Raw genomic sequence first — 19,560 nt, 5'->3', positions numbered from 1 at the left:
GCAATATCGCGGAGATGTCTCCGCGATATTGCCATTGACTATAACGTGTATTCACTTCCGGGTTCTATGCCGCGAATGGCCACCCATACTTGAATTTGGGGTTTCGTTCGTGCGCGGAGATGTTACGCGATGTAACCATGGTTTGGACTGAGCGGAGCGCACGCCCCCTAATTAGCTGATCCACCAAATAGCGAGAAGGGTATTTTTAAACTGTTATCAGTTGTGATCCCTGGGGGCTAGCGAAAATATAAGCACATAGAATTGTTCCTTAGGACTGAGACTACTTATCGATCGGGGCGTCATATCTCAAAAGTGACAAACCTCAGAGTTAGCCAGGACACAATGTTTCAATTGCTGTTTTGACCAAGATATTTTTAGAATTTCGGGGGCTACGCCCCTTTAGAAATATTGGAATTTACCTGCTCTTTCATATGACACCTCATTTATTGATTATCACCTTCAGGATCACAACAGATAAAGGTTTGAATCTCGAATTGAAAAAAAAAAATTGACTTTTTTTGCATGGTCGCGCAATGCACGTAGACTGCATAGGGATGCGTGTAATCTCTATGGGAAGAATTTTAGCACACAACATCGGGTGCGCGATCAGACACCCTAATTATATTGCACTGCTAAGCTAAATATCTGAGATTTCATAATAGATCTAGATCTAGATCTAGATCTAGTATTGGACATTTAAACTTAAGTAATTACTCAACTGAGAGGGAACATTTAAATTTAATGGGGCCTTTAAAATAGCATTTTATTTTACCACTAACAGAAATATAAATGTATATATAGGCCTATATAGATAAATCGATTTACTGGAATTAATACATAGATCTAGATCTAATTATAATTCAGATATAGACCTATTACATAAATATATAAACCAATCATTGTCATATCAAGCTCAAGGTGCATCGGCAAGATTGGATTGTAAGTGACTGCATCATGTGGAAAAAGAAACAGTAAGAACTGAGGTCAGAAGGTAGAGTGTCCCACAGCCTGGGGAACTCATGTATTGCACTGAAATGCAGTCCATCTTTGCGTGAAAAGAGATGCCTGAACTTCAGTCTTCCAAATTACGTGGGTTCACTACAACGAGAGAGTTCACAACAGGGCATTGGATGTGTTTGAACAGACACTTAGTAATGAAGGCCATTGTACAATAAGTCCTTCTCAACTTGAGAGAAGTCCAATTCAGCATTTGTAGACGTTTCTCATAGGTCATTTGGCCTCGCCGTTGCTCCAAGGCAAGACGTGTTGCCCTGCGCTGTATTGACTCAAGTCTGTTGATTGATCCTACTTTGTGCGGTGTCCAAACAGGAAGGCCATATTCGTGGATTCGGAGGACCAGACTCTTGTACAAGCTGAACACAGCCACTGATGAAAGCTCCATGGCCAGGCTGGTTATCAGCACAAGTAAGCGATTTGCTCGAGAGACGACATACCCAACATGGGTATCCCAAGACATGCGATTGTTTATGATGACACCCAAGTACTTGGTTTTAGTAACCACCTCCAGTTGCATATCATTGAGATAGTACTGCGGTTGGCCCAGGTGCCTTTTCCAGGATATTCTCATGGCCTTGGTTTTGGGGGTATTAGGACTCAATTTGTTTCTGTCACACCAGTCCGCAAGAGCATTGACATCATCTTAAAGCGCGTGCTGATCTACATGTATGGGGGTCATGGATAGGTCACAAAATAACAGTGTCATCTGCAAACAATGCACATCTTGATAAAATAACCTCAGGGAGGTCGTTAATGAATAGGTTAAACAGGCATGGTCCTAGGACACTCCATTGTGGAATACCAGAGGTAGGTGTTGACCACTCAGAGTAATGTCCTTTGTGTTGGACGCATTGCAATCTGCCAGATAGAAATGCACGGATCCAGAACCCGATATCGTTTGAGATGTTATAGAGAGAAAGCTTCTGGTCAGAGATCGCTTTTAAAATCAGAGACTCCATCACCTCGATGACGAAAAAATGTTAACGCGACCGGGCGATAATTTGAAACAATTGATCTATCCCCAGCTTTGAACACTGGGACAATATTTGCAGATTTCCGTCCTTCAGGTAGTAATCGTTGGCTGAGTGACATATCAAAAAGACTTTGCAAGATATGAGATATTTCATCCACTGATTTCTTGAGAAGAATGGGAGTGATTAAATCAGGGCCAGGACTTTTCTTGTCCTGTAACTGCATGATGCCCCTGTAAATGTCCCGAGTTGAAATCGAAATGAAGTGAAAATGAGGTAGTGCATGATCACATGCACTAGGACCATCGAGCAACACACATGGAGGAGGGTAGATTGACTGGAAGAATTCTCCAACGCCGCTGTTGGCTATGTCACTAGGCTTATTAATGACTGCCCCGCCTACGAGTAGAACTGGAGGAGATGTGCTCTTCTTCCTAGATCTGACATATGCAAAAAAATGCTTACTGTTGTCCGGGATAGCGAAGAGCTTATTTACATACATCCAGTAGCTAGCTCGCATTAATTGCGTTCTTTGTATCATTGCAAACAGCTTTGAACTTTTCCCAATCTTGTGGATCACTTTGCATGCTTAAATGAATTGTGCTTGTGGGTGATCAGCTTCTTTATTTCCTTCGTAATCGAAGGTTTGGATTAGTTTCTGGGGAATCTCGTCACAGGAGTCAGCATGAAAAATATGGCATTGATGTCATTGGCATAAAAAAAGAGATGCCAAGGAGCTAGTTAAAATGGTCAAAGTCAGCTGCCTTAATCAGAAGAAATTCACGTAGAGTATTCCTGCAAGCGTACGGTTTCGGTGATCTCAGTTTGAAGAATACAGAAAAATGGTCGCTACACACAGGGTTTGGTTCAGTAGAAACAGATTCCTATAAATCTGGAGGATAAGAGTAAAGATAGTCAATAATGGAGCCTATTGAAGGGTCACGAGAGGAAGACCGTGTGGATGAAGATACTTCCTGCAATAAATCCACCGCTTCCAGCATAGACAGCAATCTGGTAGCATCAGCATTATGATCAGAGACATTGATGTTGAAGCCCCCTGTGAGAAAGAATCCCCTGTAACTCGATGAAACAGACTGATTCTGGTCAATGTTGACCTAAAGGCGGTCCCAAAGATCTGCCAGGTTGTTAGGAGGCCGATATAGGGTTCCTCACAGTCACAGGTTTCATGGCAAACCGCTGCACAATACAAGTGCATACCATAGGCAGGGGTAGGTGGAGGCGCACGCGCCTGTGAAATTAGCGACTGTAATCTAAATAATTCTCAGATCCTTTTCAAATTCATATAGACCTAGATCTAGGCATAACTTTTGTATAAACTTAAGTCTAATTCACTTCATGATAATCATCATCATCAATACGGTTGCTGACTTCATGCAAGCGTGCGTGCAACCAACCGTCCGTATCATGCAGCGGTTTGCCATGAAACCTGTGAGAAAGTGTATATTATGAGAATGTGCATACATTGTGTGCGTGTAAGCCAGAATCCAATGACCGGGGTAATAATATATATATATCTGTAAATGTAAGGCGCTTTGAGAGGGCCTTCGGTCCTGAAAAGCACTATATAAGAACTAGCTATTATTATTATTATTTGTTTTTAGGAAAAATACTCCAAAAAACTGTTACTGTGGTTAGGAGCCCATCATATGTGATTGTTTTGTTTGTGGATCTAACAAAAAACGTTATAAAAACAAAAAGTGAAAGACCATTTTTAAAGTAGATGGTCAAAAGGCTATAGTAATACGGTATTAAAATAGACTACCAAAAATCTTGGCAAAAGGCTCTGAAATTAAAGACAGTCACCCAAATAGGAAATAGTTTCCATATTGGCTCTGCGCTTAAATGACATATTTATATCTTTGACTTATCTGAATATTTCTGTCAATCAGCAGTTCCTTCCAAGACTCCTAAAGGAACCAAAGAGGACAAGAGTAGGAGCTGCCCCTATCTGGACACCATCAATAGGTGAGAAAGCTAATACATGATTTAGATGGGAAGGTAAAAGGTGTCTATAGTGCTCACTGAAATTAACCGTAGTTGCAAATTTTTTGTTAAATATACTTGGTAACAGCCGCAACAATGTATACCGTGTATTTGACCAAAAGCTTCAGTCTCTGATATATCGACGGTTGTTCCACTGAAACTACATCTGGCTCCACTGACCGCCTTTGTGCATACTGTAGACTCTAATATTGGAAAGTGTGTGGAGGGAATGGGTTGGTTCAGCCGAACAGAGATGAATGAAATGCTACAAGGTTTTTCACTCTGTACGTCTTATATCCACTTTGGCTGCAATATTACACTCCATATTTTGTTTTTAAATAGCAAAAACTGAATGATCTGATTTGCCATCGTCTTTGTTTTAGTACGTTGACCAGATTACAGTTGAATACATTGAACAGTATGCGAACGATACCGTCTGTGTGTGAGGAAGGTTGACAAATGTCAGTTTTAAGAAAGAATTACCTATACCAGACGGTTATTTTTGTCTAATCGTGTATACCGGTAGCCTTTTTTAAAGTAATATAATGCATGTTTAATGTTTCTACCAAAATCATTTTTTCATCTTTTTATTAAAGCATTATGCTAATCATAACTGTAAGATGAAAATAAATAAGTGAAATATGGTCTTGGATATACAGTCTATCATTGTAGAAGAATATTATCTGAATTGCTCAAATATTACTTTTAAATACTTTTCAAATGTTTTTATCTTTCTACATTGTCACAATAATCTATTTTGTCCTTCAAACAGAGGCCTGTTGGATTTTGATTTTGAGAAGCTGTGTTCTGTCTCATTGTCTCATTTGAATGTGTACGCGTGTCTTGTCTGCGGAAAATACTTTCAAGGTAAATGAATTTGCTTTCTATCTGTCTCTATCTCTCATTTGAATGTTAACAGGTTTATGTCACTTGAAAGAATATAGAAAATTCATACACGTAGGTCATATTTCTATCATTAAAATATATATATACCCGGTAATCAAAAAAAGGAGAGGGCATTAAAGGATAAGAAAACAATACAAGCAAAATTTGAGCACAGGATCGGAGAACACAGGAAAGTTGTTTCCGCAACATCAGGATTGATTAAATATATTTAATAGTAACAATAGTTAATAACAATATTATTTTATTTAAAATCTAAAACAAATTTAATGGACTCCTTTGGATATATTTTTTCTTGTAGATTTTTTTTCTTTATCTTTTCCAAATCCATTTTTTGGGGGTAATGTATATTGAGATGTGTATCAATGCAATAGAGAGCAATAAAATGATATGATATCTGTCTTTCCTTTGTCTTTAGCATCTAACTCTATCTCATGACTCTCTCTCTCTCTTACCAACAGGTCGTGGACAGAAGTCCCATGCATACACACACAGCGTCTACATCAATCACCATGTGTTCCTTAACCTGCACACCCTCAAGTTCTACTGCTTGCCCGACAACTATGAGATCATCGATTCCTCACTGGAGGATATCACTGTAAGTTTTTTTAAATTCTTTCCTGTTGGTCTAAATGAGGAGGATGCTTGAGACAAAAAGAAGTTGAGGGAGTTGGTGTCTTGGCACAAAAGTCATAAACCTCTTGTCAGAGGGGAAATGCTGCTGATTTTAATATATGATTATAATGATGATGATGCTTATTCCTACTTTTGGTGGTAAAAAACAGCTAAAAATATACCTCTATCCTTGATGACTTGAGCCTAAGCCCTCTTCCACAGAAAATTCTTTACATAATCTCCAATTAAACTCTTTCTTATTATAATGGTATTGATTCATAAATATTTCTTTGCCAGGTGTGCAGGCCTGATAATTGCCTGATTTAAATCGGCTTCACGATTCCCCCCCCCCCCCCCCCCCCGATTTTACCCCTATTTTTCCAATTTGTTTCCAAATTTTCTTACTCAAAAGGGGGGAATGTTGTTAAATGCAGTTTTTCTTTTACTCAGGGCGGGGGGTTGAGGATTTAAAAAAAAAAAAAAATTTTAGTGCGACAAATACTGCTTATATTTGGGATTTTTTGTGTGTCTCTGTCTCTTTGTATGTGTATACAAATAGGATATATAGATTATGGTTGAATTAACATGAGTAACACTCTCAAATGGTGACAAGCTTTCTGAGTTCTCCCCAAGGAATAAAGAATCTTCAATGTAAATGCTTAATGATAGTGGAATCCAGCATCTGCCATAATTCCATATCTAATAAAATGCTTTGATCGGTTATTTTAAAGTGCTTTATGAAATATATCTGTGTGCCTGACATTTCTAATTTTCATCCTCCCTTTTTCCAGTATGTTCTGAAGCCAACCTTCACAAAGAAACAGATTAAACTACTAGACAAGGATCCCAAAACATGTCGAGCTTACGACACCACCATGTACACTGCTGGTATAGTAGGACTTAACAACATCAAGGAGAATGATTACTGCAATGTTCTCTTACATGTAAGTCCGTGGAAAGGGGGGATTCCCCTTCATGTAAGTCTGTATAAAGGGGGATTCCCTTCCAATCTAATTCTGTAGTAAATCTTTCAGATGGTCTGCAAGAACAAGATTATAGACAATTTTTTTCTTAAACAGATGGAACAATATTAAAATTGTTCTCTTTGATTTTTGTATTTTCTATTTTACTCCTGCAGTTTCCTGTAGTACAGTGAAGATGCTTTTACTGTGATTTTAACTTTAGTTCTGGTGCACCTTTGAATATTTGATTTCAAGTGGTTTTTGGTGCCTCATAAATCTTACATGTTATTTTTATCATTAGTATTACTATCATTATATTATGATTGTTATTATTAGGAGTATAATTATTATTATTATTATAATTATTATTATTATAATTATTATTATTATTATTATAATTATTATTATTATTATTATTATTATAATTATTTTATTATCTTTATTATTATTATTATTACCAGGCATTGAGTTGTAATTGAAGTCTAAACACAAGCTTCATGAACAGTTCTATGACCTTGAAATGAATCCTGGATGCACATCTTAAGCCTCGGTCACAAATGCCATTACGAACTGCTACGAACGTCGTACGAACGATTTTCAGATGATGGAAATTCAGGAAAACAATGGAAAAACAGGAAGATTTGTATGAAATTATCATTTGTACGAACCTTTTGTGACCGTAGCATAAGCCAATATTTTGGAAGCATGTGAGGATGTTGTGATTTGTTTATATTATTTTCTCCCCCACCTCCTCCTCCTTCTTCCAGGCTTTGTCTGGTGTTGTGCCGATGAGGAATTACTTCTTGCGGGAGGAGAACTATGGTGATATTAAGCTGCCTCCTGGCAACATCATGAGCATCTTATCTCAAAGGTTGGCTTTCTATTTTTTTTCTTTTTCACTCTCTTATTTGATATTTATTTTGTTTCCCCCAAATAATTATTCAATTTTGACATTTAATGGCATGAAAATAGCTTTTAACATGGACTACAACAACTTTGAATAATAATAATAATAATAATAATAACCTAATAGTCCACTCCAAATTTTATTAAACCGAAACAGAAATTCTTTTTGCCCAATTGATCGTGAGCCCGGCAGCCACTGAGCAGCGCCAGATCGACGTTGCTCTATCCCCTTATTGTTGAATGCCAAACAATGAGACAATTGTCCGAGGTATGAGTGATTTAAGGTCTTAGTGTGCTCAAAATCATCAAATTTTAGCAATTTTTTGGAGGCAGATTAAAAAATATTAAAAACCCTCCCGATCTGTCGATCCAATACCTGGATTGGATCATCCGATCCGATCATAGCTCTTAACTTACAGAGTTAGCTAAATGCACGTCATGGCATGAGAACATTCTGTAGTTGTGTTATTTTTATCGCACTACAAGTGAACTTACATATATTTTATGACCACCAAGATTTATTTAATTAATATTTTTATGTTATGGTAAATACAGTCTACAGAGTGTAGTACTAGAAATAAAGTGATGTTATGATTTTCAATGTGACTATGTAGCCCAGTATACTGTCTAATTTGCTACTAGGTTCAGAGAACATGTATATTGTACACAATGCCATTGCCAGGTGGATACCTAACCAATTCATATGTACATTTTTGAATGTACAGTTACCAACTAAATTATTCATACCCCTTCTAAATTTGATATTTTTCTTTTTGTTTGTAACTTAAGAATGAAGGGTGGATTGGTTGAATTAGGGCCATTGTTGAATACTTTTACATGTAAGCTTTAATATGTCACATTCTCATTAATCGAGACTAATTAATTTTCGCATACGGTACTTAAAAATTTACAAAAATTGATAAGGGTATGATTAGTTTAGTTGTTATTAAACTGTATATTTCCTTTTATGTTTCATGATAATGTATAATCTCCTTTTATTTATTGTCTGCCTGATCAACTTTTGCTGGTGCCTGTAGGTTTGGTGAGTTGATGCGTAAGATGTGGAACCAGCGAAACTTCAAGGCTCACGTCAGCCCTCATGAGATGTTACAAGCCATCGTGCTGTGCAGCAAGAAGAGATTCCAAATCACAGAACAAGGTCAGAATCAAATTTGAATTTCTTGTCCATTCTATATCTTGGAGTGTTATGGTATGTTTATGAACTTCATCTATACTGGAAAGTTTTGTTCGTACTCTAGTTGTTTCTTTTTAGCACCTTCTAGTAAAGTAATTGAAGCATCCACAACCCCCTGGACGCCCATCGTAATACGTTTAAGGATAATCTTTTTTTTTTTCAATTTCAATTTTTTTTTTTTAATACCAAATTTATACCATTTTGAAGGGTATCGTTCAGCATGAGAAGTTTAGGCGCTTCACACGACCAAAACTAATATTTCTTGATACATGATTGTATTGTTCCAATGCTAAGTTGAAGAATTTTCTGTCATCCCATGGCCGACATCCCAAGGGGTGAATTCAACCATTCCGACTGAGAGAGCATCAAAATATTCCAACCTATTATGATTAAAGAGAAGGTTGAGTTCTGGGAAGTGGTGAAAAATAATTTGTGAGCGTTATCATTCTTATTATGCAAGTGTGGAAGAACATCAGATAAGACATGCTCCCTGAAAAGCATGGCTCTTCAAATGCCTTCATATTCTAAATATTTCATGTAACAATTTAAAAATCCAGGGTCGGATTTTTATGCCACGTGTTCGTGTAGTCCCATATACATCTTTCTGTGTACAGTGTTTGTAACTTTACCTAGACTTGGCCAAATTTCTTATCATTTTGATGACTCCAAAACCTTGCAATACACACAAATTCTTATATGCTAGATGATCAACCTTTTCTCGTCGATTCCACACCGTTTCTTTCACAATGCAATCGCATGACCAGAACTCAACTTCATCTTTCAAGCAGTGGACTTGTAAACTGCTTTTTTAATCAAATTTGAATTCTACCACCATGTATCAGGTGATCCTGTTGATGTGCTATCCTGGTTCATCAATGCGCTCCATTCCTCACTGGCAGGCACTAAGAAACACAACAGCAGTATCGTCTACAAGACGTTCCAGGGTAGGATGAAAATCTTCACCAAGAAGGTGCTTCCTGCGGACGTCTCAGATGAGGAGAAGGCCAAACTACTCAAGACTGAAGAATATAAAGGTAAAGTGGAGCAGTGAAAAAAAATACATGCCTTTTGCACATAAAATGTCATGTTTTTCCTTCTTTCTTGTGATTGCGATAATCTCCTCCCCTGAAAGCAAGGTATAGATGCAAAATGATATTCTACTTCACATGTTATGAAGTCGGATCAAGAACACAAATAAATACGAAGAAAACGAAAGAATTGTGAAATTTGATGTATAAAAGGCATGGAGAGTTGTCCACAAATGATGTCATCAAATTGAATATCACCCTCTAATGACTAGTCATTTCAAAAAGCTTTAACTTCCTTATTCCTTGCCCGATTTTGCTCAAATTTTCACTGATTTTATTCAAATATCTTAAACTTAACAATAAAAGTAACTTAGTATGAAGGTTTTGGTTCCCTTTAAATATCATTCTGAGTACATGTAAATCATATTTACACAACACCAAATGTATACATTCTGGAGGCTTAACACATTGTTGAACACTAATTCTTCGACAGGATTTGTCACCCACAGTGTGGAAAGGAGAATAAGTACACCCTCCTAGGAATGTGGTTAGAAATTATTGATATAGAAGTTGCTTGAGAAAAAATGTGATTAGACTCTTTGGAGATTGGACAAAGTGACATGGTATTTTATGTTTTCTCACCGTAACAGAAGTAGTCCAAGAACAGCCCTCCTGCATCTCTCTTCAAATGATCTGCCCCTAGGGGTCACATCTCAAGTAGAATTATCTGTACCTTTTAGTCAACTCCCTAATAACTTATCGACGGGAAGAAGACACCTCTTTAAAGTGACTCAGTAATATTGCCTCAGATTCTGAAACAAAATCCTGGATTTAGCTCATGTTGCTATCATAATTATAAACCTTTAGGTCAGTCAGGAATCCCATGACTTTTACAAGCTGATCGCCTGTCTGATTATCAAGATATTTATGATTGGAAATCGAAATTTCATTCCCCTTTACCTAACGGTTTTTATAACACTACAGTCTATTGGGTAAAATGAGTATGGTAAAACCGGTCACTCAAAGATTGTACTTTTTTGAGGCACTTCATGATCATTTTGAAGCGCAGTTTTTTTAGGGCTTCAATATAAAACGATATCACAGACACTGATAATCCCTATATTAATAATAGTTCGTCCTTATATAGCGCATTTCAGGACCGCAGGCCCTCTCAATGTGCTTTACAGATATATATTATTACCCTGGTCATCGGGCCATGCATCTAGGACCATGCATCTCAGATTTTACATTATTAAACGATGCCTTTAATAGAATTTTAAAATCAGTGTGATAGTCGCATGTATCCTCCATACAATGATGCTTATCCCGCTTGTATTATTTCTCCTTTGCAGAGACGGAGCAAGATCAACCGTTCCTCTTCCTATCACTTGACATCCCTCCTGCACCTCTCTTCAAGGATGAGTTAGAACAGAACATCATTCCTCAGGTTCCACTTTCATCACTCCTTGCCAAGTTTGATGGGCAGACGGAGAAGGTATGTTCTCACTTTGGGTCTTTATCTATGTCTCTGTCTCTTTCTTTGGGGCGTAATTAGTCTTCATACTCCCAAGTTTCTTAGCATAGTGCTTAGTTAACTCTTATCATGCCACAGGGCTAATCCCCATTGTGCCAAGCCCCAAATCCCCCTGTGCAAGGTTGTTTTGGAGATAATCTGATTAACGTGATGGATCTATGAATAGCGAGTGCAAAACACACAGCACAGTCCAATAAGCATGAACAATAACTGCTATTAGGAATGCGCCCTTGCACGCACATGGCACTCAAGCGATGGCTCTCTCGCATGTACAAAGCACTATAACGATAGCGTGCATGCAGCCTCATGGCAGGCTATGAGTTAAAGAGAAAGTTAGAGTTCTGAAAAACATGAAGAGTCATTTGTGAGTTTTTCCATTTCGTTTTATATCAGATAGGAAGTAAGTTATGAGCCCTGTTGCATAAAACTTACCATTGATGGTAACTTTGCCATCAATCGCAACTACCAGGGCTCAACAGCCAATCAAAATCAAGGTTTCCGTGGTAGTTGCCATTGATGGCAAAGTTACCATCAATGGTAAGTTTTATGCAACAGGCCCAGATAGAAACATCCCCTAAATGGATTGCTGTTCAAATGCCCTCGTGTTAAACATATGTCAAGAAAAAGATTGGGAAGACATTTATACTCTGTTCCCAGGAAAGAAGTGGAGACACAGTAGAATGCCAAAAGCAATGTGCTCATGATGATCATGTGGTAGGCCTAAATACTCCCCAGGGAGTGGAGATGTGTCACTTGTTATGTTTAAATGAATCTGATGGCCTGACCTGGGTAACATTTACAAAGGTCTTGGAGAATTTGTATCTAGCCTAATATAAATCCAGCTTAAAGGGATTGGGTAACTTTGTCCCAGATTCTAAAACAAAATCCTGGATTTAGCTCATGCTGCAATGATAATTATAAACCTTCAGGTCAGTCAGGAACCCCATGACTTTTACAAGCCGATCGCCTGTCTGACTATCAAGATATTTATGATTAGAAATCTAAATTTTTAAATTCATTTTCCGTAACAGTTTTTAATACACTACAGTCTATTGGGGAAAAGGAGTATGGTAAAACCGGTCACTCAAAGTTGTTAACTTTTTTTGAGGCATTTCGTGATCATTTTGAAGCGATTTAAGATTGTTAAACGATGCCTTTAATATAATTGTTTATAATTTCTCATTTTTGTTGTTGTTTTTAAATTCAATCATTGCAGGAGTACAAGACGTACAAGGAATCATTTGTCAAGCGCTATCAGCTGACTCAGCTTCCACCATACCTCATCCTATGCATGAAACGCTTCACTAAGAATACCTTCTTTGTAGAGAAAAATCCCACCATCGTCAACTTTCCTGTCAAGTGAGTGTAACATTTTTTGTGAAATATGCCCCAAATCAGTAAGAGGGTGTCAGATAATCATTTCATTTCAGAGTCATTCAGAAAAGCCTACCGGTAATTCAAACAATTTAAATGTAGATATGTACTTACTCTCTGCATGTCAAATTTTGAAATTGGTTTAATTCAACTGATATATTTGCACATATTATATGGGACAATTATATTAGGGCTATACTCATGATATATTATGGACTGGTCTTTGTTTCATGTGCATTCCATCATTTAAACAAATCCAATGCAGCAATCAAATTGAGCTTTTCTTTTGTAATTTTGCAATATTTAGAAATTCACAAATTGTCTCACTTTATAATCAAGTTTGTTCCCACATTCACCCAATCTTGCAAGGCTTGTTCAGATATTCCACAGCAAAACCGCAAAATTGTTGTTATGATGACGTAAAGTATGCTTGAGATTTATGTATACACGTATAAAGCGGGACTGCACTACTTGTAGCTACTTGCGCCCTCTATACAGCCAACAATGCCTAAGCGATACCCGTTGATCCTCCATGATGACCTTTTTCTTATGTTAATTGAGAGCTGATTTGATGAGATAACCACTTGCCAGTGATCACGCAGGGAGTTCTAATCCCTCCTGGCCAAATTAGTGCAGATAGGCTTTAAAATGTTTATGTTTACAAAACTTGGTGGTTTTATGCTGCGGTTTACTGCATCATATCTGCAAAAGTCTTTAGGGAATACTAACCTATAGATCAAAAGCACAGACCATGTATGGAGTGGAATTCAAATTCTCACTTTATATTGCTGCATTCCTATATCCCTACAGGAATATTGACCTGGCAGAAATGCTATTAGATGAACCTGAAGTTCTTGCAGCCCACAAGTACACGACCTATGACCTGGTAGCCAATATCGTCCATCAGGGTCAACCGGGCAGAGGCAAGGGGGCATTCAAAGCCCATGTAATACACAGGGTAAGTGAACCAAAGGCAACTACATTTATGTGTAAAGTCCATAGAGTACCGAGGTGTGACGTCATATATTAAAGCAAAGTTGTCAAGGTTGCTGGTTCCAAACAATATTGTGCTAAACAATGGTGTGGTAATCACACCAGCCCCAAACACTGAATTTGCCCTGCTCCCTCCAGTTCTTTGCTTGTATGATTTCACATGTGTAGGCTCTGTTGTTTAGAACCAGTAACCTGAACGAAGAGTGAATATGACGTTTGCACTTCGGTACTCAATTGGACATGGTATACTGTAACATCATAAATGAATAACTTACATTTAGGGCTTTCTCTCGCCCATTTAGAATTAGAGATGGGAGGGTGTTTGTAAAATGATGTGAGATAATACCCTTCTAGCTCTAAACTGAAAGTATGTCCAGATTGTTTCAGTCATGTCATGTCAGTTTAACCGAATTTATTTAAATGTAATGTAGTATTTGTTTTGGTAAATAATATAATTAATATTCTTGAATGTCATATTCAATTTCTGCATACAGACTCTAGAAATTGCAATAAAACCCACGTTTTCTGTAGGAAATTTTAATGTTCCCTTTGAAATTTGTTTTTAAAGAAAAAAAATTTGTGATATAGTCTACAAAAATAAACACCAAATGACTTTGTTCAACCTATCATTTCAGTTGAATCAACATACAATGTATGTATGTAGAAGTGAAAAGTTCTCTATATGATATCTATTTTCTTCATCCTTTCATTACAACGAACAAAATTTTTTAAAAAGACAACATTTTGTTTCTACTCTGTCTGCCAGGCAGACAACAAATACTGTGCCTTCTATGGATATCACTTTGTTGTCATAATTTTTGTAACTCTTGTTGTTGTTGTTTTTGTTGTTGTTGTAGCCGACAGGAAAGTGGTTTGAGATTCAAGACTTGCATGTGGCAGACATTCTCCCGCAGTTGATCACGCTATCCGAGGCGTACATTCAAGTGAGTATCTACTTTGTACCTAGTGGTTTTTTATGGAACTCTATAATGTTGCCAGAATGTTCAAAAACCACCAATACATCACAACCCAGCAACTAAGCAAGGAGGATGAATTATATTGCAACAATCAATATCTGTTTTTAGTACAAATGGTTATCTGATGATAATTCTATTGTTTCTGAATTTCAGTTATTGTATCTTCTTTTGTGAGAAAAAATGTATATTTTTTTATATAAATGGACAAGAAATAAAATGGTCAGAAAATCAGTTTACTGTGTCCAGTATCTCCCCAAATTATTGTGTGTTTTTGTTTGTCGGTTTTATTTATTCACAATTTGGATGCTACTGATAGCTACATAACTTGTTATGCCATCTACCCTGGTGAGATTAGCGAGCGCCCAAATTATTCTGAGGCTTGGAGTCCTTTATTAAGGGCTTTGGTGTACTACATTATAAGATTTATCATTATCACTATAAAGCGTAGAAAGCCTTCCTTTCATGATGTTACTTTATAGTTCTAGATTTGTTTATGATTATTTCATTGATCTTTTTTCTCTCTCTCTCTGCCATATTACAGATATGGGAACTAAGGAAAGACAAACCAAGAGCGGACATCGTCAAAGCAACGCCAACAGTCACTAAGTCATGACACTAGTTAGGTCCTGGTCCTCTTTGTTTTCCATATTCTTTTAGATATGTTGAGTTGTAAATTGTGTAAATATTCCCAAAGCTTTCTACACATCCTAGATGTCCATTCCATTTTATGTGCCTTTGAGAAGCTATTTCATTACAGGGTTTCCATGGTCATGGCAAAACCTGGAAATTCATGGAAAATGAGGGGGAAAAGTCTCCAAAAGTCATGGAAAGTCATGTAAATTGCTTGTAGATGTAGGCCGTGTGTGGCTATGGCAGCCTTCTAGTTTGAACCGACAATGGGCGTGGTATTCGTACGCCGCTTGGATGCTGCAACCCATACCAAAATGGTACCTATCTGGTCTATGGGAACCCCATTTTTAGCTGAGGTAACACAGAAATAGTACAGTACTAGTGATACATGCAGTCAACAAGCTTCTTGGCAAACAGTAAAATTATCTGACTCTCTGTCAAACTTTAAGCTTTCCAGTAATTCCACTAGGAATAATTTGAGAGGATTAAAGCATTTTCGTAGCCTAGAAGTACAGTGTATGCATTAAACATAAGTATTACACTTGGCTCACCACTAAAAATTTACCCTGGGTATTCCTTTTTTTTTAAATCCGGGAGTGTTATGTTTAGCAGGAATACGAAGCTTGTGTGTATGTCAACAGAAAGCTGAGAAACTTTCCCAATTGTGATTGTAAGAATGGAAAATTTGGATGACGTCAGTCCATGTCATTAAATAGGATAGCTTTTTTTGCAAATTGTCTTGTTTCCAGTCTTGTCAATTAGATGTATAGTGTATTTGTGATCTGTTGCCTCAAAATCGATAAGTTGTCAGAAGCTAGTTTCAAACTACGTGCATTTTCTGTAACCTCTACTTTCTTGGTAAACTTCCCAGAACCTACATAAATCCACTATAAATTAATGATTGCATTTTTGTTTGCAATAAAACCCCGTTATACATTCCTGTAACCAGACACACGTGTTCACAATACCAAACGGTACCACCTCACATTCTTTCAAAACATCTCTTCATAACAACCTTTCTTCTTACACAATACTTGGTATTCCCTGAAAGGCAACAAACCTTTTAAAAGTTTTTAGGTGGTTGGAGTCGTTTTAAAACCTGAAATGCTATTGGTACCGTATTCTTATTGGACAGAGTTCCCCCCCCCCCCCCCCCCACAAAAAAAAAGATTTTTAAAAATCACTGTTTGGCCAATTTGCTTCTTTTTTTGCTAGAGCCGAGGCAAGCAATTTATTGAATGCAGAATTAGAACAGTAGGATATAGACAAAGAATATCAAAAATTGATGGAAACTGTTTTAGCACAGGAAAAGTCATGCCATGCATATTCAAGAATACCTATGTGAATAGACCACTTTCAAAATGTATTCAAGTATACCTTTTAACAAGCTATTGCATTCACCCATTATATATTATTGCATCTTAATAGTCAGAGTGCAATTTGCATTCACAAGTTGCTGCTCGGTCAGACAAACATATTTGCCCTACCTTACAACCAAGAATGTGTCCAATTTGCATTTCTGACTATTGTAATGCCATTAATAATATAATTTGTAATGAGGTACTTAATAAAGAAATGTGCATTTGATTTCATTATGAAATTTGCTTATTCAGAGACAGATCATGCAGTGTTTCTGTTCTGTGTTTATGTTGACCATTCAAAAATAATAATTGAAAAGATTCAAAAGGTATAAAAGACATTGTGTTCATTGTATCCTTGTGTTTCTCTTCCCCCCCCCCCCACATAAAAATATAAATGCTAGATGTTTTTAACAAGACCCTTTTTCTCTGGCTTATATGGGTACCCATGTTTGGAGTGACCCCCCTCCCCCCTCCAACACACACACACATGCACACACCCTCAAGAACAAAAACTAATGTGTATTAACAGACCAACTGCATTTGAGACGAGGTTTAGTTTATTTCAGTTAATATTCATACATTGATTTAAAAAAAACTAAATACAAATAATCGGTTAAATACAAATAAAAGGCAAGTAAAAGGCTATTAAATACAGTTCCATATTAAGAATTCAGCCTATTCGTACATGTCAGGTTGTTTTGTACATGTACAGAGGAAGTTGAAATCTTCCAAATTTCAAACTTTTTGTTTTCATCGATGTAGAAGCATACATTTACATGATGGATACAATGCATCGTGGTGTAGTTCTCCTTTGGTCGATTCCTCATTGCTTTACCTATATTCAGATTTCTTTCAGTAACTTTCCAATATTTTTTGGGAGAAAATATTTCAATTGATATGATTTCTTTCCTGTACATTTCAGATTGAGCAACATAAAAGCAACTGCAATGGTACACTACCAAATAAGACACAGTCAGGCAACATATACCTCTCAAAGCACATGCAAACATTAAATAACATAATCAGTAAGCATCAATCAACATTGCCTTTTGTACATCAATGGGAAAATTGCAAGCCTGGCTATATAAACCTGATGGGATTTAATGATTTCACCTGTAGGATTTCTGTGTGATGGTGCACTGTTTTATTTTATCCTTACGTTCCCGTACGTCGTCACGAACACTTCGTTCATCTTCCACATTACTGTTAACACCTGGACCCCGCACTAACACCCGGTATGGTGACCGCGCCTTTTCAGTTATTGCCCCCGCTCTCTGGAACAAACTGCCCGCCTTTATTCACTGCGCCCCCTCTGTATCTCAATTCAAATCTCTACTCAAAACCTATCTTTTCAAATTGTAAATTGCAGTTGTGCGTCGGTCAATGGAGGTGCGCACCATATTTGTCTTTATTTAGTTGATTGCCACTGTTTTTCTTACCTTATCTATGTTACCTTTGTATTTTTGCCTTTTCTTCTAATTTAATTCTACGGGTTATAGTCTTCTCTTAATCAGAACACTGTGCGCTTAGAAACATCAGTATTAAGCGCCTAATAAATGTTATGTATTATTATTATTATTATTATTTTGAAGTAAGTCCTCATGGATATGTTTACTTTGACTAATTACAAAAGGTACACGTTTATATTTTCGTAATGCATGTAACATCAAATTTAAACTATTTACATACATGTACACATGTAGACTTTATCCTTTGTTTATGGCCTCAACGAACCGACTCTGCCAATGTTCTCATCTTCCAGTTCTCACCAAACATAATATCCAACATCACACAGGTATTCTTAGATTGTTTTTAAAAACGGCAATATTTCTTCCTGAATTACACAGCCTTACATATACTTTGCAGCTCTATGTACAATGCAGACTGGTGAACCGGTACAAGAAAATTACAGCACAAATGTGTTATGTAAATACATGTAACTCTACACTACAAACAAACAAAAACATTTCAAAATGAGGTCGCTCATAATATGACAAGCATATAGCACAGATTTTGTGCCATCCGTTAAATATTCCACTGACAAAAAAAATTCCTTTGTGCTGAGTGCAAAAGAGTTTAGTCCATTTGAATATCAAAATGCATTGCCTCTTTGCTTCAGAGCCTACAAGTGTCTGAATAATGTTAGAAACAGATAATGTAGGCCGGTCCCTTTTCAGTTGCCTCACAAGAGATGTATCATCAAGTAGATCTTGAGATGGAAGTTTGCTGAGATCTGTATATTGAGAAACAATAGGACTACATGAAGCATTATGTTTATTTAATTGTCCTGGCTCCATGCCCGTCATCCCCCTCTCCATTACACACGTACTGATGGCAAATATTAGAAGATGAATTCCACCATGTTTGAGCTCGCACAAATTGATAATCAGCAAATTCCAATATATCTTCCAACGGTTTTAAGCATGGTGATTTTAATAAATGTTTAAATGGGACGTCACTGTACTTATGATGGTTTCATAAAACGTGGCCTTGTCCTTTCCCATGTAAAGCTATACTTTAACCAATGAAAGACAAATCAGCAATGCAATAATTATGTAAATCCAGACCTAGAGTTTATGAATAGTTTTTAATTTAAATCTTAATACAGCACTGTCAAGATGTAATCAGTTGTGAGATTTCAAAACAATGTAAGTAGAATTTTTGGCAAATTTACTTTTTTGCACATTCCAAGTTGTTTTTTGGGGTCCTTTACTCAACAATTCCTAGAACTAGAAATTTCCCCGTTACCGAGATTTTACCCCTCTTCCCTGGCAAAAACCTTCTCGTTTTGCTGGCAGAATAACGTTAGTGGACCCCTTCTTAACGCACTTCTTATCAGCTCAGCGTGTTGCGCTGTGCGCGTTAGTCCGGTCCTATCGATTTCTCAACACATATCGATTCTAGGACGTACAATGTTTTGCCAGATCTAACCATTCGCACCGTACATGCGGCAAAACAACGTATCTTTTACACTATGTAAATAAATCGTAATTTAAGTGATTAAGTAGGAAAATTTTGGTCTGAATATGTTATTAACATCGTTGGTCATTATCATGCAGAATATCAGATATCAAACACAAAAACTAAAAG

The 19,560-nt window shown here is 36.9% G+C and overlaps 1 protein-coding gene across 2 annotated transcripts in view; it reads left to right on the top strand.

Annotated features, from left to right (window-relative positions):
• The window catches only part of LOC754452 (U4/U6.U5 tri-snRNP-associated protein 2), a 17,899-nt gene extending 1,095 nt beyond the window's left edge, over nt 1-16,804 (top strand). Inside the window, exons 2-13 of one of the 2 annotated variants that reach the window (XM_030979065.1) lie at nt 3,902-3,974; nt 4,765-4,859; nt 5,357-5,493; nt 6,302-6,454; nt 7,240-7,343; nt 8,416-8,537; nt 9,416-9,607; nt 10,954-11,096; nt 12,352-12,494; nt 13,320-13,467; nt 14,360-14,446; nt 15,021-16,804. In XM_030979065.1, the coding sequence (XP_030834925.1) occupies nt 3,902-3,974; nt 4,765-4,859; nt 5,357-5,493; nt 6,302-6,454; nt 7,240-7,343; nt 8,416-8,537; nt 9,416-9,607; nt 10,954-11,096; nt 12,352-12,494; nt 13,320-13,467; nt 14,360-14,446; nt 15,021-15,092 (1,469 nt within the window). In that variant the 3' untranslated portion in view covers nt 15,093-16,804. Of the gene's footprint in view, nt 1-3,898; nt 3,975-4,764; nt 4,860-5,356; nt 5,494-6,301; nt 6,455-7,239; nt 7,344-8,415; nt 8,538-9,415; nt 9,608-10,953; nt 11,097-12,351; nt 12,495-13,319; nt 13,468-14,359; nt 14,447-15,020 lie in introns of both variants that reach the window. The other variant, XM_030979064.1, reaches the window with a different exon arrangement.
• The last annotated feature ends 2,756 nt before the right edge of the window (nt 16,805-19,560 follow it).

The sequence above is a fragment of the Strongylocentrotus purpuratus genome, unplaced genomic scaffold, assembly GCF_000002235.5.
Source record: "Strongylocentrotus purpuratus isolate Spur 01 unplaced genomic scaffold, Spur_5.0 spur5_scaffold_10, whole genome shotgun sequence".
Classification (NCBI taxonomy): domain Eukaryota; kingdom Metazoa; phylum Echinodermata; class Echinoidea; order Camarodonta; family Strongylocentrotidae; genus Strongylocentrotus; species Strongylocentrotus purpuratus.
The sequence above is the reverse complement of the archived record's forward strand: the minus strand, read 5'-3'. Positions and strand labels throughout refer to the sequence as shown.